The 18,571-nt window shown below is 36.8% G+C and overlaps 3 protein-coding genes across 5 annotated transcripts in view; 1 reads left to right on the top strand and 2 right to left on the bottom strand.

Annotated features, from left to right (window-relative positions):
* Window positions 1-18,571, bottom strand: part of LOC149269917 (uncharacterized) — a 155,283-nt gene that overhangs the window by 131,704 nt on the left and 5,008 nt on the right. The window lies entirely within an intron of this gene.
* Window positions 1-18,571, top strand: part of Ddr (discoidin domain-containing receptor 2) — a 177,832-nt gene that overhangs the window by 157,721 nt on the left and 1,540 nt on the right. For all 3 annotated transcript variants that reach the window (XM_089465370.1, XM_089465368.1, XM_089465369.1), the window contains 2 exons: window positions 15,703-15,865; window positions 18,383-18,532. In XM_089465370.1, the coding sequence (XP_089321496.1) occupies window positions 15,703-15,865; window positions 18,383-18,532 (313 nt within the window). The remainder of the gene's footprint in view (window positions 1-15,702; window positions 15,866-18,382; window positions 18,533-18,571) is intronic.
* On the bottom strand, window positions 2,094-2,794 carry LOC108611122 (pfs47 receptor-like). Its single transcript, XM_018003598.2, has one exon. It carries the CDS (start codon window positions 2,736-2,738, stop codon window positions 2,178-2,180), a length of 561 nt encoding a protein of 186 aa, XP_017859087.1. The 5' UTR covers window positions 2,739-2,794; the 3' UTR covers window positions 2,094-2,177.

Here is an 18,571-nt window from a genome sequence, read left to right as displayed (position 1 = left end):
CCCTTATGCCCACAGACGACGACAATGATGATGATGAGCGACAGAGCAAAAAAAAAAAAAAAAGGAAATATATACACTATATATATAGAAAACAAAAAAATGTTGTGAATGCAGGCAACAACAACAATGAGAATAAGAATATAATTATGTCTGCTTTTTCGCAATTATTTCAATTATAAACACAAGCTGTTGCATTTGGCAGTGTGCCACAGCAACAGCAACAACAACGGCAACAACAAACAATGAAACATTGCCGTCGGGTAAACCTGGGTAACGGGTAACGGGCTGCCTTTAGCATAAAAATCCTTTTGCACACTTTGCAGCATGCACCATGGGAGCATGAAGCATACAGCAAGGGAGACGCTTGCATAAAATGAGCACATTAGCCTAAAAGCAGGCAGCATAAACTGTGCACAACTCCAGCGTCAGCTCACTGCTGGGAGCAGAAGGTGGTGCACTGAGCAAAGAAATAAATAAAACCTAGACAAAGAAATGCTAGTAGAGATAAAAGACTAAATACCCTAGCAGATAACTAAGAAATGTATGAATAATACTGGAACATTATACCTGTAGAGACTTGTGGTTATTCTTATATATTCTACTTTGAGGTTTGAACAGAGTCAAATTCGAAATTTAATCTGAAGAGAATTTTAGCAAGACTGAAATGTTTTAGATATATTGTCCAGACAGAGATAGTCAAAGCATAAACTTCCAAATACCGCTCTAACCAAAAGCCTAAGGCACCAAATATATTAAAAATAATTCGCTTATTGCATTATGATTAGTTTTTATTATATATATGAATCTGTTTCTAAAAACTTTTTTTCTTTACTAAGTTTACTAAAAATTTAAAATGATACAATTATATTTTAAATTAAATGTTCTAGTAATTACTTTTCAAGAAAGTTGACAAATTTTATCTTAGGTTATCATGCCCCTTTCGCTCTCTTCCAATGGGTACTCGACATAAAAACAAAGACGCTCCACTGCATGCAGCTGTTTTTATGTAACTGCCAGTGCTGCTGCAGCTTGTTGCATATGCATGCCTAGGCGTAATGCGTGAAGTCTGGACAGCGCAATGGCAACAACAACATAATTGCTATATAAACTGAATGAGCTTGCCTGACTTCTGACTGTCCGTGTGTGTGAGGCTCTCTCTCTCTCTCGCTCTTTGTCTCTTTTTGTCGCTTTCGGTTGTGTTTATATTATTTTTGGCATGCGCCGGGAATTGTTTCTGGCTCACGTAACTAACAGCAAAAGCAACTCGTGCTCATAATAAAACTTTTACTATGACAGTAAAATTTTAATAAAATCACTGCAAAACTACAAAGCACTTGAGCTACAAAACGTACCAATGCAGACCAAGACCAAGACCAGACCAGACCAGACCAGACCAGACCAAGACCAGACCAAGACCAGACCCGGCCCAGCAGGCATGTTCACTGGATGCCCGAGACTTACGAGCAGAGTGTATTAGTGGTGTTGTTGCTCTCGTTGGCGCAAGAGCATCATGTAAAGACCATCGCATGCCATTGAAGACAGCAAGGGCGTAGACAAATCCTTCTTTTTTTTTTTTATTTCGGCAATTTATAGCATACTAAAAATAGTTGTAGAGCCGTATGAAAATGTTATATATTCATAGATATAGATATTAGCTGACGACTACTAAGAGTATCTATTAATTCATAACAGACAACCAGTTGTTATTTAGAAAAACTATTTTTAATATTGTATTAAATTTGTGAACTCTACCCTGTTTTATTAAATTTTGTGAATATTCGGTCTAACAGTTTAGTAAACAATGAAAAATATATTAAGGAAAAAATAAGTTTTTAATATATAAGAAACGAGTAGGGAATAAAATTTATGGTATCCAAAGTTTCCTAATATGTAGCTACGTATATAAAAAAAAGAAAAAAAACAATTTATACTCACTGAACCTATTAATAATATGCATAAATCATTATTTTTTAATATATTTTACTAAGCTAGACTTACAGTCTTAATCTATATTTTAAATATTTCCTTTCAAATTGAAACTCGTACCCTTAGTTTCAGCTTTTCTTTATATACCCTGAACCCATTGATTTAAATTATGTTGTAATTAATCAATATTTAATTTATTCATGTTCATTTCTTTATGATTTAACAATATTTAAATTAATCAATCAATTAATTTAAATATTGATGGCTGCCCTCTGTACTGGGGTAACTTTACGAACAAGCACCTCGTACTTGCTGAACTGTCTCAGAGGGAAGCTCTCGTCGCGGATGAAGCAAAGCCTCTTTGACAAATAGAGGGTGCCGATAAAAATGCCACCATCGGTCTTAGCACGACAAACGTAGACGCGCTCATCTTGAACGGTTGTGCCAACAGATACAGCATGCTTCTCTCTAAACCCATCGTAGCTGCGCACCCAGTGATAGGTGAGGGTCGCATTGGATACCAACAGCTCGTAGTAGGGGGCCCGCTTACCCAATGAATCGTTGTTAAAGGTAGCGTATCCAGTCTCGGCTCTAACACGTGCTGGCAGCACTGAGCTAGCGTAATCTGTGCGACCCACATAGCTGTAGTAACCATCTGAATCGATGCCTCCGAGCACAGCATTTTCCGGGAAATTATACGTCTTATCGGAAATTACCCAGTTATCCGTATTGTCGTAGGAACTGCAATGGATAGTGCCCAGCATCTGGGCAAATATAAATGCACAGGCGAAGAGTTTCATCGAAGAATACATCGTGCTAACTGTTCGATAACAAATCAAATACTGTTGTGAACATGTGGAATACGCTTCATACTTATATATGCTTCTGATTATTATATTAGGGAATCACACTGATAAGCACTAGTGTTATAAATCTCTAGGGATGTGGGGGGGTTAACCTTTTGCATTCAATATAGATAAGACTTGACAAAATTTAGTAAAAGATTTTGTAATACTATTAAATATCACTTGACTGCTTACTAACTTCCAGGGAACTGAAATATTGATAAGAGTTAACGGAAGGTTTTCTGATAACAATTGAGAGCTGTGACCAAACACACAATTGCAAGTAGTACAAAAATAGACTTTCTACTGAAAAACTGTGGTTTTTGATTTATTAAGTTGTATTATCACGTTTTCTATAATGGAATTATATTATTAGCTTGAAGAAGATAAATACTTATTTTATATTTGAATTTCACGTCGTATATTTATGTATAAATATACACACATATACATATATATGAAACGTATTTACCTCTCAATAAGCATTTAAGCTCTTTACAAATCTATACACACTCTCAGTGCCCAGCTCTGTACATTACGCGTATAAATCAATTGCGCCACGCCCACCTCAAAAATACAAATAAATCAAATCACTGCTGTAAACCTAACCCAACCAAAAAACAAAAGCCGCCCAAATGATAAAGCCACTGAAAAAAAGCAAAAATAAAAAGATCCGAAAAAGAGAAAGGAAACGCTTGAATTAATTTGCATTATTAAATCGTTCGCATAAATCGCACAGCAGCAGTAACAAATACAATAATGGAATAACGAAAAAAAAAAAAACGAAAAATACAATACGATAATTAAAACATCCCCAAGGAGCTTGGAACTAATTGCCGCAGCCCTTTGGCAGTTGGCGGCGAGTGTTATAAATAAATAAATGAAAGCCAAACCAAGCCAAACCAAACCGAACCGAACCGAACCAAAGTCAACGCCATGCATAAATTATAAGCAAGTGTGGCTCTGGCGCCTTAATTTATGCTTTAAAATTTCATATTAATAGCGCACAGCATGAAAATTGGCTCAGCGAACAGAGGCAACGAGAGAAAGAGACAGCGAGAAAGCAGCCAACTGCCAACGCAGCGAGGGCAATCGGGAACGCGAGAAATTTGTTGCAAACGCACTAATTCAATAATTTATGCACATTTTTTAACACATGAACGCATTTGGGCAACTGCAAGGCTTCCCGAATCCTTTTTTGGACAATTTTAATTAAAATTAAGTAAATGGCAATGCAAAACGGATTCAATTTTTATGTACATACCCTGTAATTTGAATCATTTTCAATTTTGATTGCAAGACGGAAAACATATCCAATATATTTATTTATATAAAAAATATACAACTATTTTAAAATTCTTTATAAATATTTATTTTTATATAAATAATACATATATTTAAAATTTTATTAAATTAAATTTCATTCCATAAATACTAGGTTTAGCTTATATACACTCCTCGTCTACATTACAGGGTATATACATGCATATAAATAATATTCAATCCAGGGCAATGAAGGCATATTGAGTGAGGTACTTTCGGCTTGGCGTGCGTTTCAAATTGAGCGGATTAAGTTTAATTACAATTTTTCGCCTATGGTGGGTGGGACAGAGCCACAAGCACACACATATACGCACACACGCACACGCACACACTTGCACATGACATACGCAGAAGGGAAGAACATGCAGCAGCTCCTTTGTGCAATGCATTTGTAAGGGTTGTTCCTTTTGTCTGGCGCATAAATGAAAAGTAAACCTTTATGCAACACTCAGCGGGATGCAATGCAATGCAGACCAAAACCAAAAGCAGAACCGCATTTAAAGCCAACCCCCCCTGAATCAACCCCCTCACACAGACACACACAGACACACCCAAGCGTTCCATATCTGTGGAAAATTCGTTACGCACACGTGTTCAATGTCGGCCTGGCCGACGTCCCACAACAGCTCCTGTTGCGCTCAGTGCTTATAATTGGATTTAGTTGTCGTTAAGTTTAGACTGCTTATTGTTTTGCGCCCGCTCGTGCATATGTTGGTTGTCATTATTGGCACCCAACAACCAAGGCGACGATACCAAGGCAATCTTCGCCAGCATCGCGTGCTATGTTGACTATGGACACAGACTTAATGCATTTGCCTTTTGGGGTTGCCGCTTTTCAAAGCATTTAGCCCATTGAAATTACAGAGCCCATAAAGAAAACTGATTACTTTACTGACGACTTAAGCATCGTATTGTTGGCAACGTGTCAAGAGGGTGCACTGAGTCAGAGCATGGATAAGGTTAATTAAATGCAATATTGAATCGTAATGTATGGCTCAAGCTCATAATGAATATTATTGTGTTGAGGCCAAGTGCATGCTGACCCAAGCCTCATATATAGCTACGAAGTCAAACAGCGCTAAAACAGACCTACATGAGAGCGTTTCAGATAATCAATTTTATTTATTATTTAAATTTAAAAATTTTATTTTTATTTATTATGTTCTTTATACGCGTTATTTTTGTTCAAAATTATTTTTTAACTGTTTAAAATATTTGTGTTGACTACCTTTTATTATATAGTTATAAAATTTGTTTATTTTGTATCTAATACTTTTCATTAATTATTGTTTATCAAAACAATTTAGTTATAGATGCTAATCCGCGAGGATTTTCGGAAGAGAAAATAAACTCTTTAAAAAATAGGAATACAAATATCATTCAATATTTGTATAATAGTTTATTAATTTACATTTATTTTCGGGCTGCTTTTATATATTGGTTTAATTGGTAATTAATTAGGCATAAAATAAATCTGTATAGACTAAATTGCATTTTTACTACATTCAATTCTAGCAGCTTATCTGCAAATGAAGCCAAATAATTTGATTGGCTTTTAAAGCCTTTTTCTTAGTCCATAGTCTACCTTCGAGCTGACACTTTGGAACCTGAAGCGCTTCGAATTATTTACAGAGTAATTACGTCTAATGCTATGCCCTCCGCCCAAGTCTGGCGTCTGCTTGCTGGCTCTGCTTGCTGGCCACATGGTCCTCTAATTACTTTCGAAAATTGTGATCAATCACACGGTATACATACAGACATACATACCTATAAATAAATATACAGTGTATGTATTCATTTATATATATGCTACTTGTTGTTGTTCTAAGCTACAACCCCACAGCTGCTGCTGCATAATGACCAAGTCAGTGTAGGAAACACCTCAGAGTCAACGCCAGAAGCCAATGGCATGGCTAAAAGCATTTCTGCCTTAATCGTTTCATGTCGCGCGACAAGTTAAACCCACAGCCAATCCCCCACAGCTCCTTCTTCACCTTCTTCTGCATCGACGGTGGAGCCACACAGCTAGCTGGGGGTGGCAGCCATTCCAACTGCTAGTCGTGGTCAGCTGTGCGTCAGATTTGTGTAGATTAGCTGAACAGTTGGGTCTGGGGTCTTGTGCCTGGCAGGCGCTCTTAGTAATAATTGCAAATCAATGACAGGGAAATTCAATTCAAAGGCTGCCAGGCGACACCACAACAGCAACAACGACAGGAGCAACAACAACAACAACTTTGAACACAACAATAGAAGCAACATGGAGGCAGCTTGAAATTTCAATTCGATCGATTTGCAATTGACAAAAAGCGTGCCGCACCAAATGTTGCCCGGCGTACGTAGGTAGCGGGGGCCAACTCCACGGGATTTGCGTTTAAATGACCAACGCAATTATGGCCAAGCATAATTATAGCTGTGTGGGTATATATTTATATACAAAGATGTGTATGTCGATATGTGTATGAGTGTGTGCGTGTGCCATTGTGTATGACAGCGGCCGTGCGTTTCTGCGTTATATTGGAAAATTTAATTGATTTAATCAAACAATGACAAAGATTAATGTGTTTTATTAACGTCAAGGCTGGGGGCCCCATAATTTAGTTCAAGTAAAGAATACTTCACAAATTACATTTTTGTGGAGATAAAGGCTAATTAGGGTTTATAAAAATCCAATTTGTGTAATATTCAATTGAAATAATATTTTAAAAGGGAATTTTAATATTAATAATAGTATTGAAAAAATAAAAAATAAAACAATTTGTTTAGAGTAATAAATGTACTATTAAGGAAAAATTAGTTTTTAAAGATTTTGTAAAATATGGAATACATTTTGTATATATCGATTGAAACTTTTAACACTTTCATTACCGTAAATAATATTTCCCGTAAAATAGTGCCACAATCCAAAATATTTGCTTAGTATTTATAATTATATACAATTTGATTGAGCTAATTTGACCCCACTTTCAATTATTATGTCGCCCTACTTCGCTGTTTATCTGTGTCTGTGTCTGTTTATCTTGCATTTTTGTCGCATTGTGTATTTGCTTTGTGTAAGCGAGCTAATTGTTTTTAAATGCAAAACTATAAATATGCAAAGCATTTACATAGACAAACACACAACTACATGTACATACATGTGCGCCATTCAATGGCTGCATATTTACAAGCAATAATTTATTAAATGGTAATTGTTTATGGCATATTATGGTCATTATGGTGCATGCCTTCATTTATTTTAATATGCCTTCAATCAACACACATGCACTGTAGCACACACACACACACACAAACACTTATATACACAGCTAACCATTTCAATCAATTGTCATTTGCATAAAATCAACATTAAAATGGCGGCGTTCTCCAACCACAATCCCACAAAAAAATTAAATAAATAAAAAAAAAACACAAAAAAGTACAAAGAAAATTTTCAACCCAGCGAAATTTTAATTAAAAATCAGCTTACAGCAATGGAAAACAACAACGTGAATTTCCACCGAAAAAAAATTGCCGAGCAACATGCAAAAATGGTTTTTGGCTCGCTGCAAAAGTGAAAGTCACTAAATTTGAAAAACGAATATTGCTGCGCGCGCAGCGAGAGCTGCAATAAATTTCAAGTCAAGATCCCAGAGAAAAATACAAAAAAAAAAAAAAAAAGAAAAAAATTGCGCATAAATTAAACGTAAAATGTTGCCAAGTGCAACTGGAGTTTACGATAGTTAGTTAGTTCCACGGCAGGTGGCCAAAGGGTTTCGGGTGGGTTGGCGCTGCCAGCGGGCACTTAGCTTAGACGCAGGCATTGCAGTGAAAGTAAAGTAGTTAAAGTGAAAGCCCTCAAATGCAGGCGATTTGCATAAATGCAAATTTATAGCGAACTGTGTGCGAGAGAGTTACCGTTAAGAGCACACACAGCCGGGCGCACATCACTCAAAATGACGTCCACGCACTAATGAAGCAACAAAATGGGCGTGGCATTGGCACGACAAGGGACGGCTGAAAAATAACAATGGGCGTTGCGTTTCAACAGCGCGGCACTGATTTGATAAAATACGCCCCAGCTATAAAGTTAATGCCTTTGCAGTGCAAAAGCGTAAAAAAGCGAAGATTATAAAAACACATAAAATTGAAGTGAAATATATGCAAATATATTGTGAATAAAACACACAAGCAATGCATGGTTAAAATACTTGATTTCATCGGCATAGAATAGAGTTGTAAATTATGAAACTCTAGAAGAAAAACACAACATTTCGTTCTGTGTTTAATAGAAATGGAAAATTTAGTTATTTAGTAGATTTTAGAAAATTTTTAATTCATTTGCAGTCCGTCTCAAGCTAAACTATAAGAAAGTAGACTAAATTAACTATAGTAAACTAAATTCATATATTTACATAATCTACTCTCTATCTATCAGGACATGGCACTTTCGATTATTATAAACAATATATCCTTTGCTGCTCTCGCATCAGACGACTCATAGAAGATGATGCAATGCCATGGGCTATCTAGTAATTATGTGCTATTTGGCAATTTATATTCAAATTCCGTTTGCTTCACATATCCAATTTTACACTCACTCAACTCATTAGCCTTGCAAAGTCGCATCAAAAGTTGTTGACTTTTGATGGGCAACTTTGATTCCATTTATGACCCCTGCCAGCACAGCCCTGCCAACCCATTCGAGTGCCAACGAGTTGCATTCAAAGTCAATCAATACGTTTGGGGATATAGCAACTACTTCCGCCTGGCTGCACGTTATTTCCTGCTCCCTGATGTTGCAGCACAGACAGCGTCTGCCCAAGTGTCCGCCAGTGCCATGACAACGTCAGTCGCATTGCCAGCTTCAACTCAGGCAGCAACAACAACTTCATTTCATTTTATTTGCACGCATCGCGTTGTCAAGGGTTAAATGCATATATAGCATGCTCCCCGCCCCTAGACTTTCCCCCCTATTTGACCTTTATTGGCAACGGCAACCATTTGCTTCCACCTGATCACATTTCACACGGTCGCAGCAAAGACACCCTATGCCACGCCTCACCCATCTGTAGCACCCCTCAACACCTGTATACCCTTTTCCACACTCGTAACAATTTTTGCATGCGTTGACATGTAAAATTCTTGCGCAAGTCTCCAGGCGATGCTTTTGCTGCTGTTTGTGCTTGTCTTCTATTTGTTATTGTTGTCATTGTTGCTGTTGCTGCTGCTGCTACTGCAGTTGTTGTTGTTGTTGCTATTGTTACAGCTACCCTGTTTGGGGGCATGGTGTTGCTATTTTAATTAATGGCTATATGTCAAATTCATGCAAATGGGTTAAAAGGCTGCCAATTTCCGTACCTTAAATCGAGGCTTACTGAGAAGTTAATCCGCCTATTTAATGAGAATTAATACTTAATATACATAATTTTTAAAATAGAAGTATGTACTGGCAAGGAATATATGAATTAATGAGAATATTATAATAATCATTTAAAATTTATTGGAATCTCATTTAAAAGAGACTATGCTCTATGTGTATTCATGATAATGACATATAAGAAGAAGAGAGTGAAAGAGAAACTAACAGCAAAAGAAATTTAAAGATAATGCGAATCAAGCAGACAAAAATTATATGGACTGATAGGAAGAGGAAAGTAATTTTTAATAAATTGTAAACAAATTCTCTCCATTATTCTATGTATATAATAATCTCTATTGCGTTCAAAATTATTTAAAATTGAAAAAATATATAAAGTAAACTTTAAAATGGAGAATAAGAAAGATAGAGAGCGAGAGCGAGATAATAAGAAATCCAGCTAAATAGACTGAAATCTCTCTGCCCATGCTTAAATTTTAAAGTTTATAAATCTTTAGAAATATTATATATTAAAAGAAGTCATCAACACAGTCCAATTCATATAGCAAACTTTTTTTTCATTTTACGCCTTAATTAAAATTAAATATAATATATATTTTGAAAAATTCCTTGTCCTAGTCATATTTATCATATATATGCCCTTAGCTTAAAGCCATAAAGTAAACTAAATCAAAGCTAAGACTGTTAAAAAATCAATCATAAATGCATAAGGCGGCCCAAACGTACCCTTTGGCCATTGAGGCTGAGGGCATAACTCTTCACCGTTATCATTAGCATACATTACGGCTTGACCCTCAAGTGCTGTCCAAATGGCCTATTATGTGCTTGTAGCTGGTTGCTCCATTGGCTTCCTAACTCACTTTTTTTTTTTTTTTGTGTTCCCTTTGGCTGTTGTCAATGGCAAAGGTCCCATACGAGCACGAGCACGCGTAGATGTGTATGTGTGTCTTTGGGTCTCCTCTGTTCAGTAATAACTGTGTATGTGTGTATGTGTGTGTGTGACCAGAGCAAATGATAATAGTAGTTGGCTTGTCGCACACAAACACAATGCAATGCGAAGCGCTTCCCTCGACCGATGCTGACCGAGTGATGAAAAAAAATGGAGAGAGAGTGAGCTCAGTTCAGCTCGTGTGCTGTATTGTAGTTGTTTCGCTGGTGTCCTTCATTCATGGACTCATTCATTCAAGCGTTTCAATTGAGTGGAAAGCTAAGGCTGCGCGCTCCACACCAGTCTCGGTTCTTCATAAGCTTATAAGCTCGTTTGGCCCCGAACCATGTGTATTTCCTGCTCATAGTTTTCGTTTTGGTTTTCTCCTTTCTTCATTTTCTTCATTCTCTTTCCCTTTTTTTCAATTTAACATCCGTTTTTGTGGCCGTACAGCATGTCTATTATGTTGATGATGTCCTTTGACAATATGTCCTAGCCTTCCCAGCCGTCCAGTAATGGTTATGTCCAGAGTTTGGCGTTTGTCGCTCATCCACTAGCACTGGTATCAAGGATGCTCAAGAGCCGGGCTAGTTGCTTTGGTTTTTTGTTTTTCAACTGATTGCAGCAACTGCTTTGTGGTTTCCACTGATGTTGTATAATACAAAAATATACAAAAATGGAGCAAGGGATAGCTGCGCTTGGTGGAACTGTGTCAATGAATCATTTGAATGAGTTGGTTAAATTTAAGTCAACTAACATAGAAAATAGACGATTCAAAGAACTGCCATGAGCTGGTTTGCCTTCAGAAAAGCTTTCAATGAGAGCTAATGCTTAAGTAACATAATATTTACTTTAGGCAAATGAGATTATGAGTTGCTAACCAGTTTTTAATGGAAACGGCTTGGGCCCAAAATTCCAATTAATTTTCAAATATTACATTATTTCCTAGAAAATGTAGGTTCGAGGGTGAGGGCTTTCGTTGAAGTGAAATATTAGAAATACAAAATTGATTAATATTACATGCAAATATTATGTATGTGCAATATTTGAATAAAACTTATTTTAACTTTAATAGAAGCATAAAATTCTTATATAAGTTTTAGTAATTATATGGTAAATTCCATATTAATCACAATATATCGACGCATTTCACTCTACCGAGCTCCACAATCGATTTCATTCGATAATCCAATATTGATTTGGGGCGGCTTTCGACTTTATTGGTGGTTGAATGTGGACCCACTTCTTAACCCACTTACGACGGCACCCTTTGACCTCGACAAACAGCTCATCAGACTTGAGTTTAATTATTTGTTTTCTTAGTTTATTGAACAGCGGCCGACGGACGTTCGACTGACAACTGGTCAGTTGGGCACTTTCCGTTGATGCACTTAATGTCCATGGCGTGTTTTTAATGGCCATCGCTTTGTCTGGTGAGTTTAATTAACTTCGCTTTAAGCCCAGTGGCCAGCAGCACATGGTACTTTTTCTAATTTATAACCAAGCTGGCAAGACGCCGCGTCCAACGTCCAACACTAAAGCAAATCCCAAAGTCGTTTATTTGTCCTTGCCGCCAGCCATTTTATTTATTTTGTTCGCATCGGATCGCGCCGCGTCTTGTGGCAAATACAGGCCAGGCTACACCAGCTTATGGATGGTACAGAGTGTGTATGTGTGTGTGTGTGCGTGTATGTGCGTTTTGCTCCAGCTCTGGGCAACTAAAAACCCATAACTATATGTTTTTCTGACACATTTTAAAAGTGCGCCGCAAGTCGCATGCAATTTATTGTTATTGCGTTTTGCACTCGTTTTTCTTTTTTCTCTGTTGCTATTTTTTCTTTGTTCTCTCTCTACCTTTTTTTTTCTCGTATTTTTCGCAAATCCAAGGACATTTTGTTGTGCATTTGTGTTAACCTAATATGCTTGTAATTGCCAGCCAAAAAAAAAAAAAAAAAAAAAAACCAAAAAATAGAACAATGTTCGGCTTTGTTGTTGTTGTTGCTATCGCCGCTGCTGCTGCTGTTTCTGGCGCACAGCTTGTTAGTGAAAGTTGCGAAAATAACCACTCGAACCAGCAGCTCTATTGTCCGCCATTTTATTTTTACAAACAAAAGTAAGATCCTATATCTGGAAGGGTTATAGCGCTTTTCTTGTTAATTTTAACAATTTTAAAAATAATGAAATAATATATTCTATTATCATAATTAAATAACTTTAAATATGTTTTAATTTAAAGTATATTTCAAGCTATTTAGTTAGATTATGCCGATTAAAAATTAGAATGTAAATTAGAAATGTGAATATGCAACACTTACTCAAGCTGAGCTGTACAAATTTCAATGCACTTAAATTCTTATGAATTGAACGTTTCTTGAAGAGATATTAGTTCCTTAAGTTAGAATCAAGTAAAAGAAAACAGTAAAAATTAAAAGTTGATAAAGGCGCACTTAAAAATTCTTCATTATAATCAAAAAACGTTTTGTAGAGTATATATTTGTCGCCATTCAGGCGAGCAAAAAGTTCTGCTTTGTTTGTCTTGTTTTATTCGAGCAGCTTTTTCGCCATTTGGTCGCATTAATTTGTTGGTCAGCTTACAAATTTTTATGGCGCATTTTAATTGACGCTGATTCTGCGCCAGAGCCCAAACATGGCACATGGCAGAGTTTTATTTACGGAATATTTTTCTTAACCCAATTTATGGTCAAATTTGTGTGTGTGGGCAATTAATTGGGTTAATAGTGCAAATGGCTCTGGCATTTTAATCATATTACAATCGATTTACCACAAATCACTTTAAAATATACATAGATAGCTAATAAGAGACACTCGTATCAATCGGCCAATTTCGAAGACAGCAAGCAGATACTTCCTATGTTTGTGGGAGTCGGTGGGTTGGAGAAGGCAGCTTCTGTTTCAACCCTCGAGAAAACCTCGACACGTGTCAGTGTCGATGTCAATAGATGTCAAGAGCATAGAAAATGGAAATCCTAGTCCGAACATAAACTGCCTAGACAAGCCTACTTAACTACTCACTCAACAAGCGACACTCGATCCATGTTGCAACTGCGTCATATGCCATAGTATAGCCTCCTCCCACCACCAGCTCCTGCAGAGTTCTACCCACACATCGCATGTCAGTTGAAAATTAAACCTTTCACTCAACTCAAATTCAATTGTTGTTGGTTTTTGCCAACGCGCGTCTTCGAATTCGAAATCTATAACGCACGAAATCAGAAACTGTCCGCCATAAAGTGGGGTTGTTTCTATCCGACCTTCCCCGTCTCGCCAGCTAACGTGTGTGGTTTGAGATTTTGGGCTAAACGCATTACACACGACGAGCAACAGCGAGAGACATGACGAGCTTGACGCTGGCGCACTTGAAGCAGACATTTTATTTGTAATATGACAGCACTTCATATCCTTTTCCAATGATATTAAGAGGCAGCCGAACAACAGGAAATTATGCACGTCAGACCTGTCTGCTTATGTGTAATACTCGTACCAGGTTTTCAGACCAGCTCATTTTGCCCGCTGGCCCTTCGTCAGTTATTTGGTTAGCCCTTCCCTCCTCCTCCTCCTCTTCTTCCTTCTCCCGCTCACCCGCTCTCCTGCTCTGTCATGTTTGTCAGGTTTTACGGGGTCTTTGCATACTTGATTGCATTTCCGTAAATGAATTGTTGGTCTTGATGAGGAAGCAGATGTGCGATAGATGCGGGATAACGATATTGTTTATATTGATTAGGAGAACATTCTCATTCAAAGTAATCCTATATCGGGAATATTTTTAAATAATATATCTATTTTTTGTTGTGAATATATTTTTTATTTATATGTATATAATATATATTTATTTATTTATTTATATTATTATTATATATTATATTTTATATAGTGTCCTTTCAACTTTGAAATTATTCTCAATATTAATATTTCCATTTTCATTAAGTTTACTTTCGCTTCTCTCTTCTTTTCATACTCATTAAAAATCCTTTTATCAACATTTTCCACATATTCATTGTAGCTTTTACATTTTTCAGCAGATTATTTGTCGCATTCTTCATAAATTCCTTTCTCTTTGCCATTCACTCGCATATTTTTTAAATTATGCTCCCAAGGTATGTCATCAGTCATAACCTCAGACTGTCGACGTATTTACTTAACTTTGGCACACTCCGTTTTGCTCAATATCAAATGTTGATTGTGTTTACCATTTCATGGTTTCATTTATGGCACTTCCCCTATGCTGGGCCACGTCCAACTTCCCACTCTCCTTCTTCTTCTTCCCTTTCGCTTATATTGTCATTTTCAGTCATGCTTCAACGTTTGTTGTTGATCCCCCCACAGTTTTTGTTGTACCGCCCATCTCTTTGCTTCCTGTTTGCGTAGATGGGGTTGTGACTGAAACAATAATACGAAAATATAAAGCTTCCAACTTCTGCTGCTGTTACTGCTGCTACTGCTGCTATTGCTCTTGCTGCCCTCAGGGCGCTTTAGTACTCGGCGGACTGACCACTTGCCAGCTTCCAAACGTAAAGTAAAATCTGTTTTGCACCGGCAATGGCCTTAAGCAAGAGAGCATAATAGCTACGAACATAACTGAATTGTAGATACCCTTAAGAGCTGAAATAAAGTGTTTAAATGCTATAATTTAAATCTAGTAGAGAACAATAGTATTTTGGAATTAATATCGAAAAGAAAAGAAATATCTAAAGAAGAAAATATGCAAATGCGATTTGCTGGAAGAATATATTTTTTTAAATAATTAAATTTTAAACCGACTTAAATTTTAAACAAATAAACAAATAAATATATCTCTATTTATGATTAAAATGTCGCAAGCTTTTTGATCAAGTTGCGAATACCTTCTTTAATGGCACAACAATAATAATCTTCACATGCAACCCCTTTTGATGTGAGTCGCACAGCAGGCAATGGCAAAATGTCAGAGGTCGGGATGGGCGGAGCAGTTCGTTTGACAGCGACGCTCATTTGAAATGCATGCGACGACAGGATTGGGAATGGGCATGCGAATGGGTAATGGGCATGGGCATGGGCATGGGCAAGACTCTGAGTCTGCTTGGCACGAAATTGTGGCAACGACGAAGCAATCAGCTCGTGTCAGCAAGGAGCATATCCTGCCTGACTGATGCCGGCGCTGACTTTTACTCGTCGTTCGGTTGGCTTTTTGGCCTGCGGAAGTGTTTGTTTATTTAATTTCTGGTATTTTTAATTGAATTTTCAATGCTGCCACACAGATTTCTGATGCAAAATCTCTCTACCTCACTCACTCACCCCTCTCTTTACATTCTTTGCCACATTTACAGAAGCTGCATCATTGGACCCGAGCTGAGTGTTAAGGTCTGTTCCATTGGCACTGTGATAAACCGTTCGGCCTATGCGTCGGACTATTGCCAGCTAGAAGGCACAACGGGCCGACAGACACAGCCAATGCCCATACGCTGGATGGCCTGGGAGAGCGTCCTGCTGGTATGTACACACGCCCGACTTATAAAACTTTATAGCCCAACATACCCAACAAAGTCCAACAAGTTTGAATTGAGTTTAACAAATGCACCTTGTTCACAATATTTTCTCTTAGTTTTATTATTCTCAGTTTTGCTTTGCTCATTTACTGCATGAATTGTGCACCGAGGCACAAGTTTATAATTATAAATTAATGAACAGTGTTAGCTCTTCCTCTCCCTCTCTCTCTCCCTCTCTCTCTCTCACTCTTTCTGCCATACACTCTTTCTTACTCATTGGTTAAGTCCAAGCAGTCAGTGTTAGGTGGGCGACGGGGTAGTCGATCCTTCAAGCAGCTTGACAGCAAAATGAGTTGTAATTGTGTTAATTATTTTTAATTTGCTTTTTCTGCTGCCTCTTTAAGCAGGCGATTTATGTCAGTTACCTTTTCCGGTCTTCAAGCTCGCCGTGCCACATTATAATAAGTCTATTACCATAGCGTGAGTAAGCAAAAAGCGCTTATATATTATTAAAAATAACTCTTCCAATTTTACCAAGTCACAAATATTTCAACCAGGTAAAGCTAATTGAGAGAGCTTTGCTTGAGAATTAGTTTATTTTGTTTTTAGAAATGTTACGCAATGCAATAAATCGAATGATAATAAGACATAATACATGAATAAGAATATACATGAGAAATAAATATAGAAAAGTTACAATATACATCGTAGTAAATAAATAAAGAATCTAGTATAAAATAAATAAATATATACAAAATTTCGATATAAGTTTTTCAGTAATTCTGATGTTTTGGTAAATTTAGATTACTTCTCTGCTCTCTAGCCATAATAAATTTCTCTACTCTTTAGCTGCAATAGTAATGAAATAGCTTATATTCCAAACATTTTTTAAGCGAAGACGAACCTCATCTAAGTCCAACAAAATAATTTAAGAGCTGCAGTTCGCCGAATAGATGGACTTTCTGAGTAATATATGTATATTTTATAAGGATATTGAGGTCATTCATTTCGTTAGCTTTCTATTCCTAGCATGCAAGTTCGTTCTCACGCCATGGGCTTGATCACATACAAAGCATGTTCTCATAGTTCGTACATAATAAAAGAATATCACTCGCTTAGTACTGATGCATAGGGGGCGCCGCTCAGCAAAATGTTTAATTTGTCTTAAGCATACATACATATACACATTTTAGTAAAAACCTTCCTAATTATCAGCACTAAGAACTAAGGCAGCCAAAGTAGAACAAACTCTAAAAAATCATTAGGTAACACAAAACACAACAAAATTTCATTTATTTTTTAACATATATAATTAATTGTAATCAAGAGTAACAAATATTTCTAATTAGCCCGAATATTTATGAGTGTCTATATAACGACCTCGACTATAAATTAAGACTTTCAATTAGCTGACATGTGTTTCGAGTGCAATAACCCCAGCATACATGAATAGAGCATGTATCAAAGCTCTCTCAGCTTATCTGAAATGCCAACCGAGCACTTTAATTTGCGCTGGAAATGGCAAAGAGTTTCGTTTTTATTACAGCGTAAACAAACGAAGCACAAACAACGAGCATCAACAAAAAATTAAAAGTAGAGAATAAAAAAATATATAAAACGAAACGAAAATAGAACCGAAACATAGGAAAAATATTTTAAAAATCCCCTAGCGCAAAACCGCACTAAATAAATTAATTAACTACATGAAAAACGGCACAGACAACGGAACAAAACAGCCGTACGGACAAAGGACATGTATGAAGTTTGCGGCAAAACCGTAGCGTTCAGAGAGGCAAAGGACAGAAATGAAATTCATGGATAAGCTAACGCATATATATAGCACTAGATCTAGACCCATGTTGGTTGTGGATGCTGTTGCTGTTGTTGCTTTTATACCCATGAGCCCATTCGAAATGGGTAGTCGAATACATATTTGTGTAGGCAGAAGGAGGAGTCGTCTTCATATAGTGTATATCATCTCAATTAATATATATTCAGGTATTCAGGTGAGTTAGACCTGTCACTTCTTAAGAACTACGTAAAACTTTGATATCGTGTCAAAATATCAAATAAATATATATAAAATACCTAACATATTGCAAGGTAACTTTTAGTCAACCACACCCTACTAAAGCACGCTCTTACTTGTTATTATTGTATGCCTGTTTGTTTGCGTATTTCCATGTGTGTGTGTGTATGTTTTAGACAACATTGTACAAGCTGCTTTTAGAGTTGTGCCATTGCCTTTGGGGCAAATGAGCGGCAAAACAGTGGTAGCGAGGGGGGTTTGAGTTGCTCTTTGGTATTTATACATATGTTTATTAAAAAGCGCAAAAGTTGCCTTAAAGGATATCTGTGTGTGCGCATGAATGGCTTTTGTGCCGCCGTGTGGCAACAACAACAACATCAGCAACGATAACCACAAAATCCTTAAGCCAAAACGAAAACAAACGAGAAAGCCTTTTGGCCATATTCGACTATTCATATTAATAAGAAGAAACAAAAACTGATTTAATTGCAGGCCAAATTCAGCACAAAGTCGGATGTTTGGTCATTTGCCGTTACCCTGTGGGAGATATTGACATTCGCCAGAGAGCAGCCATATGAGCACATGACAGATGCGAATGTTATTGAAAACATTGGACATATCTATCAGGACGATAAAATGCATGTAAGTAGTAAAACAAAATACCATCTCTATATACACATA

Source organism: Drosophila arizonae, chromosome 3, assembly GCF_054131065.1.
Source record: "Drosophila arizonae isolate 15081-1271.41 chromosome 3, UAZ_ARI_1.0, whole genome shotgun sequence".
In the NCBI taxonomy this organism is placed as follows: domain Eukaryota; kingdom Metazoa; phylum Arthropoda; class Insecta; order Diptera; family Drosophilidae; genus Drosophila; species Drosophila arizonae.
Note: the sequence above shows the minus strand (reverse complement) of the source record. Positions and strands in the feature narration are given on the sequence as shown.

Excerpts from the sequence above, each read along its gene's own strand:
- LOC108611122 (XM_018003598.2), bottom strand. The coding sequence starts at position 2,738 with ATGTATTCTTCGATGAAACTCTTCGCCTGTGCATTTATATTTGCCCAG.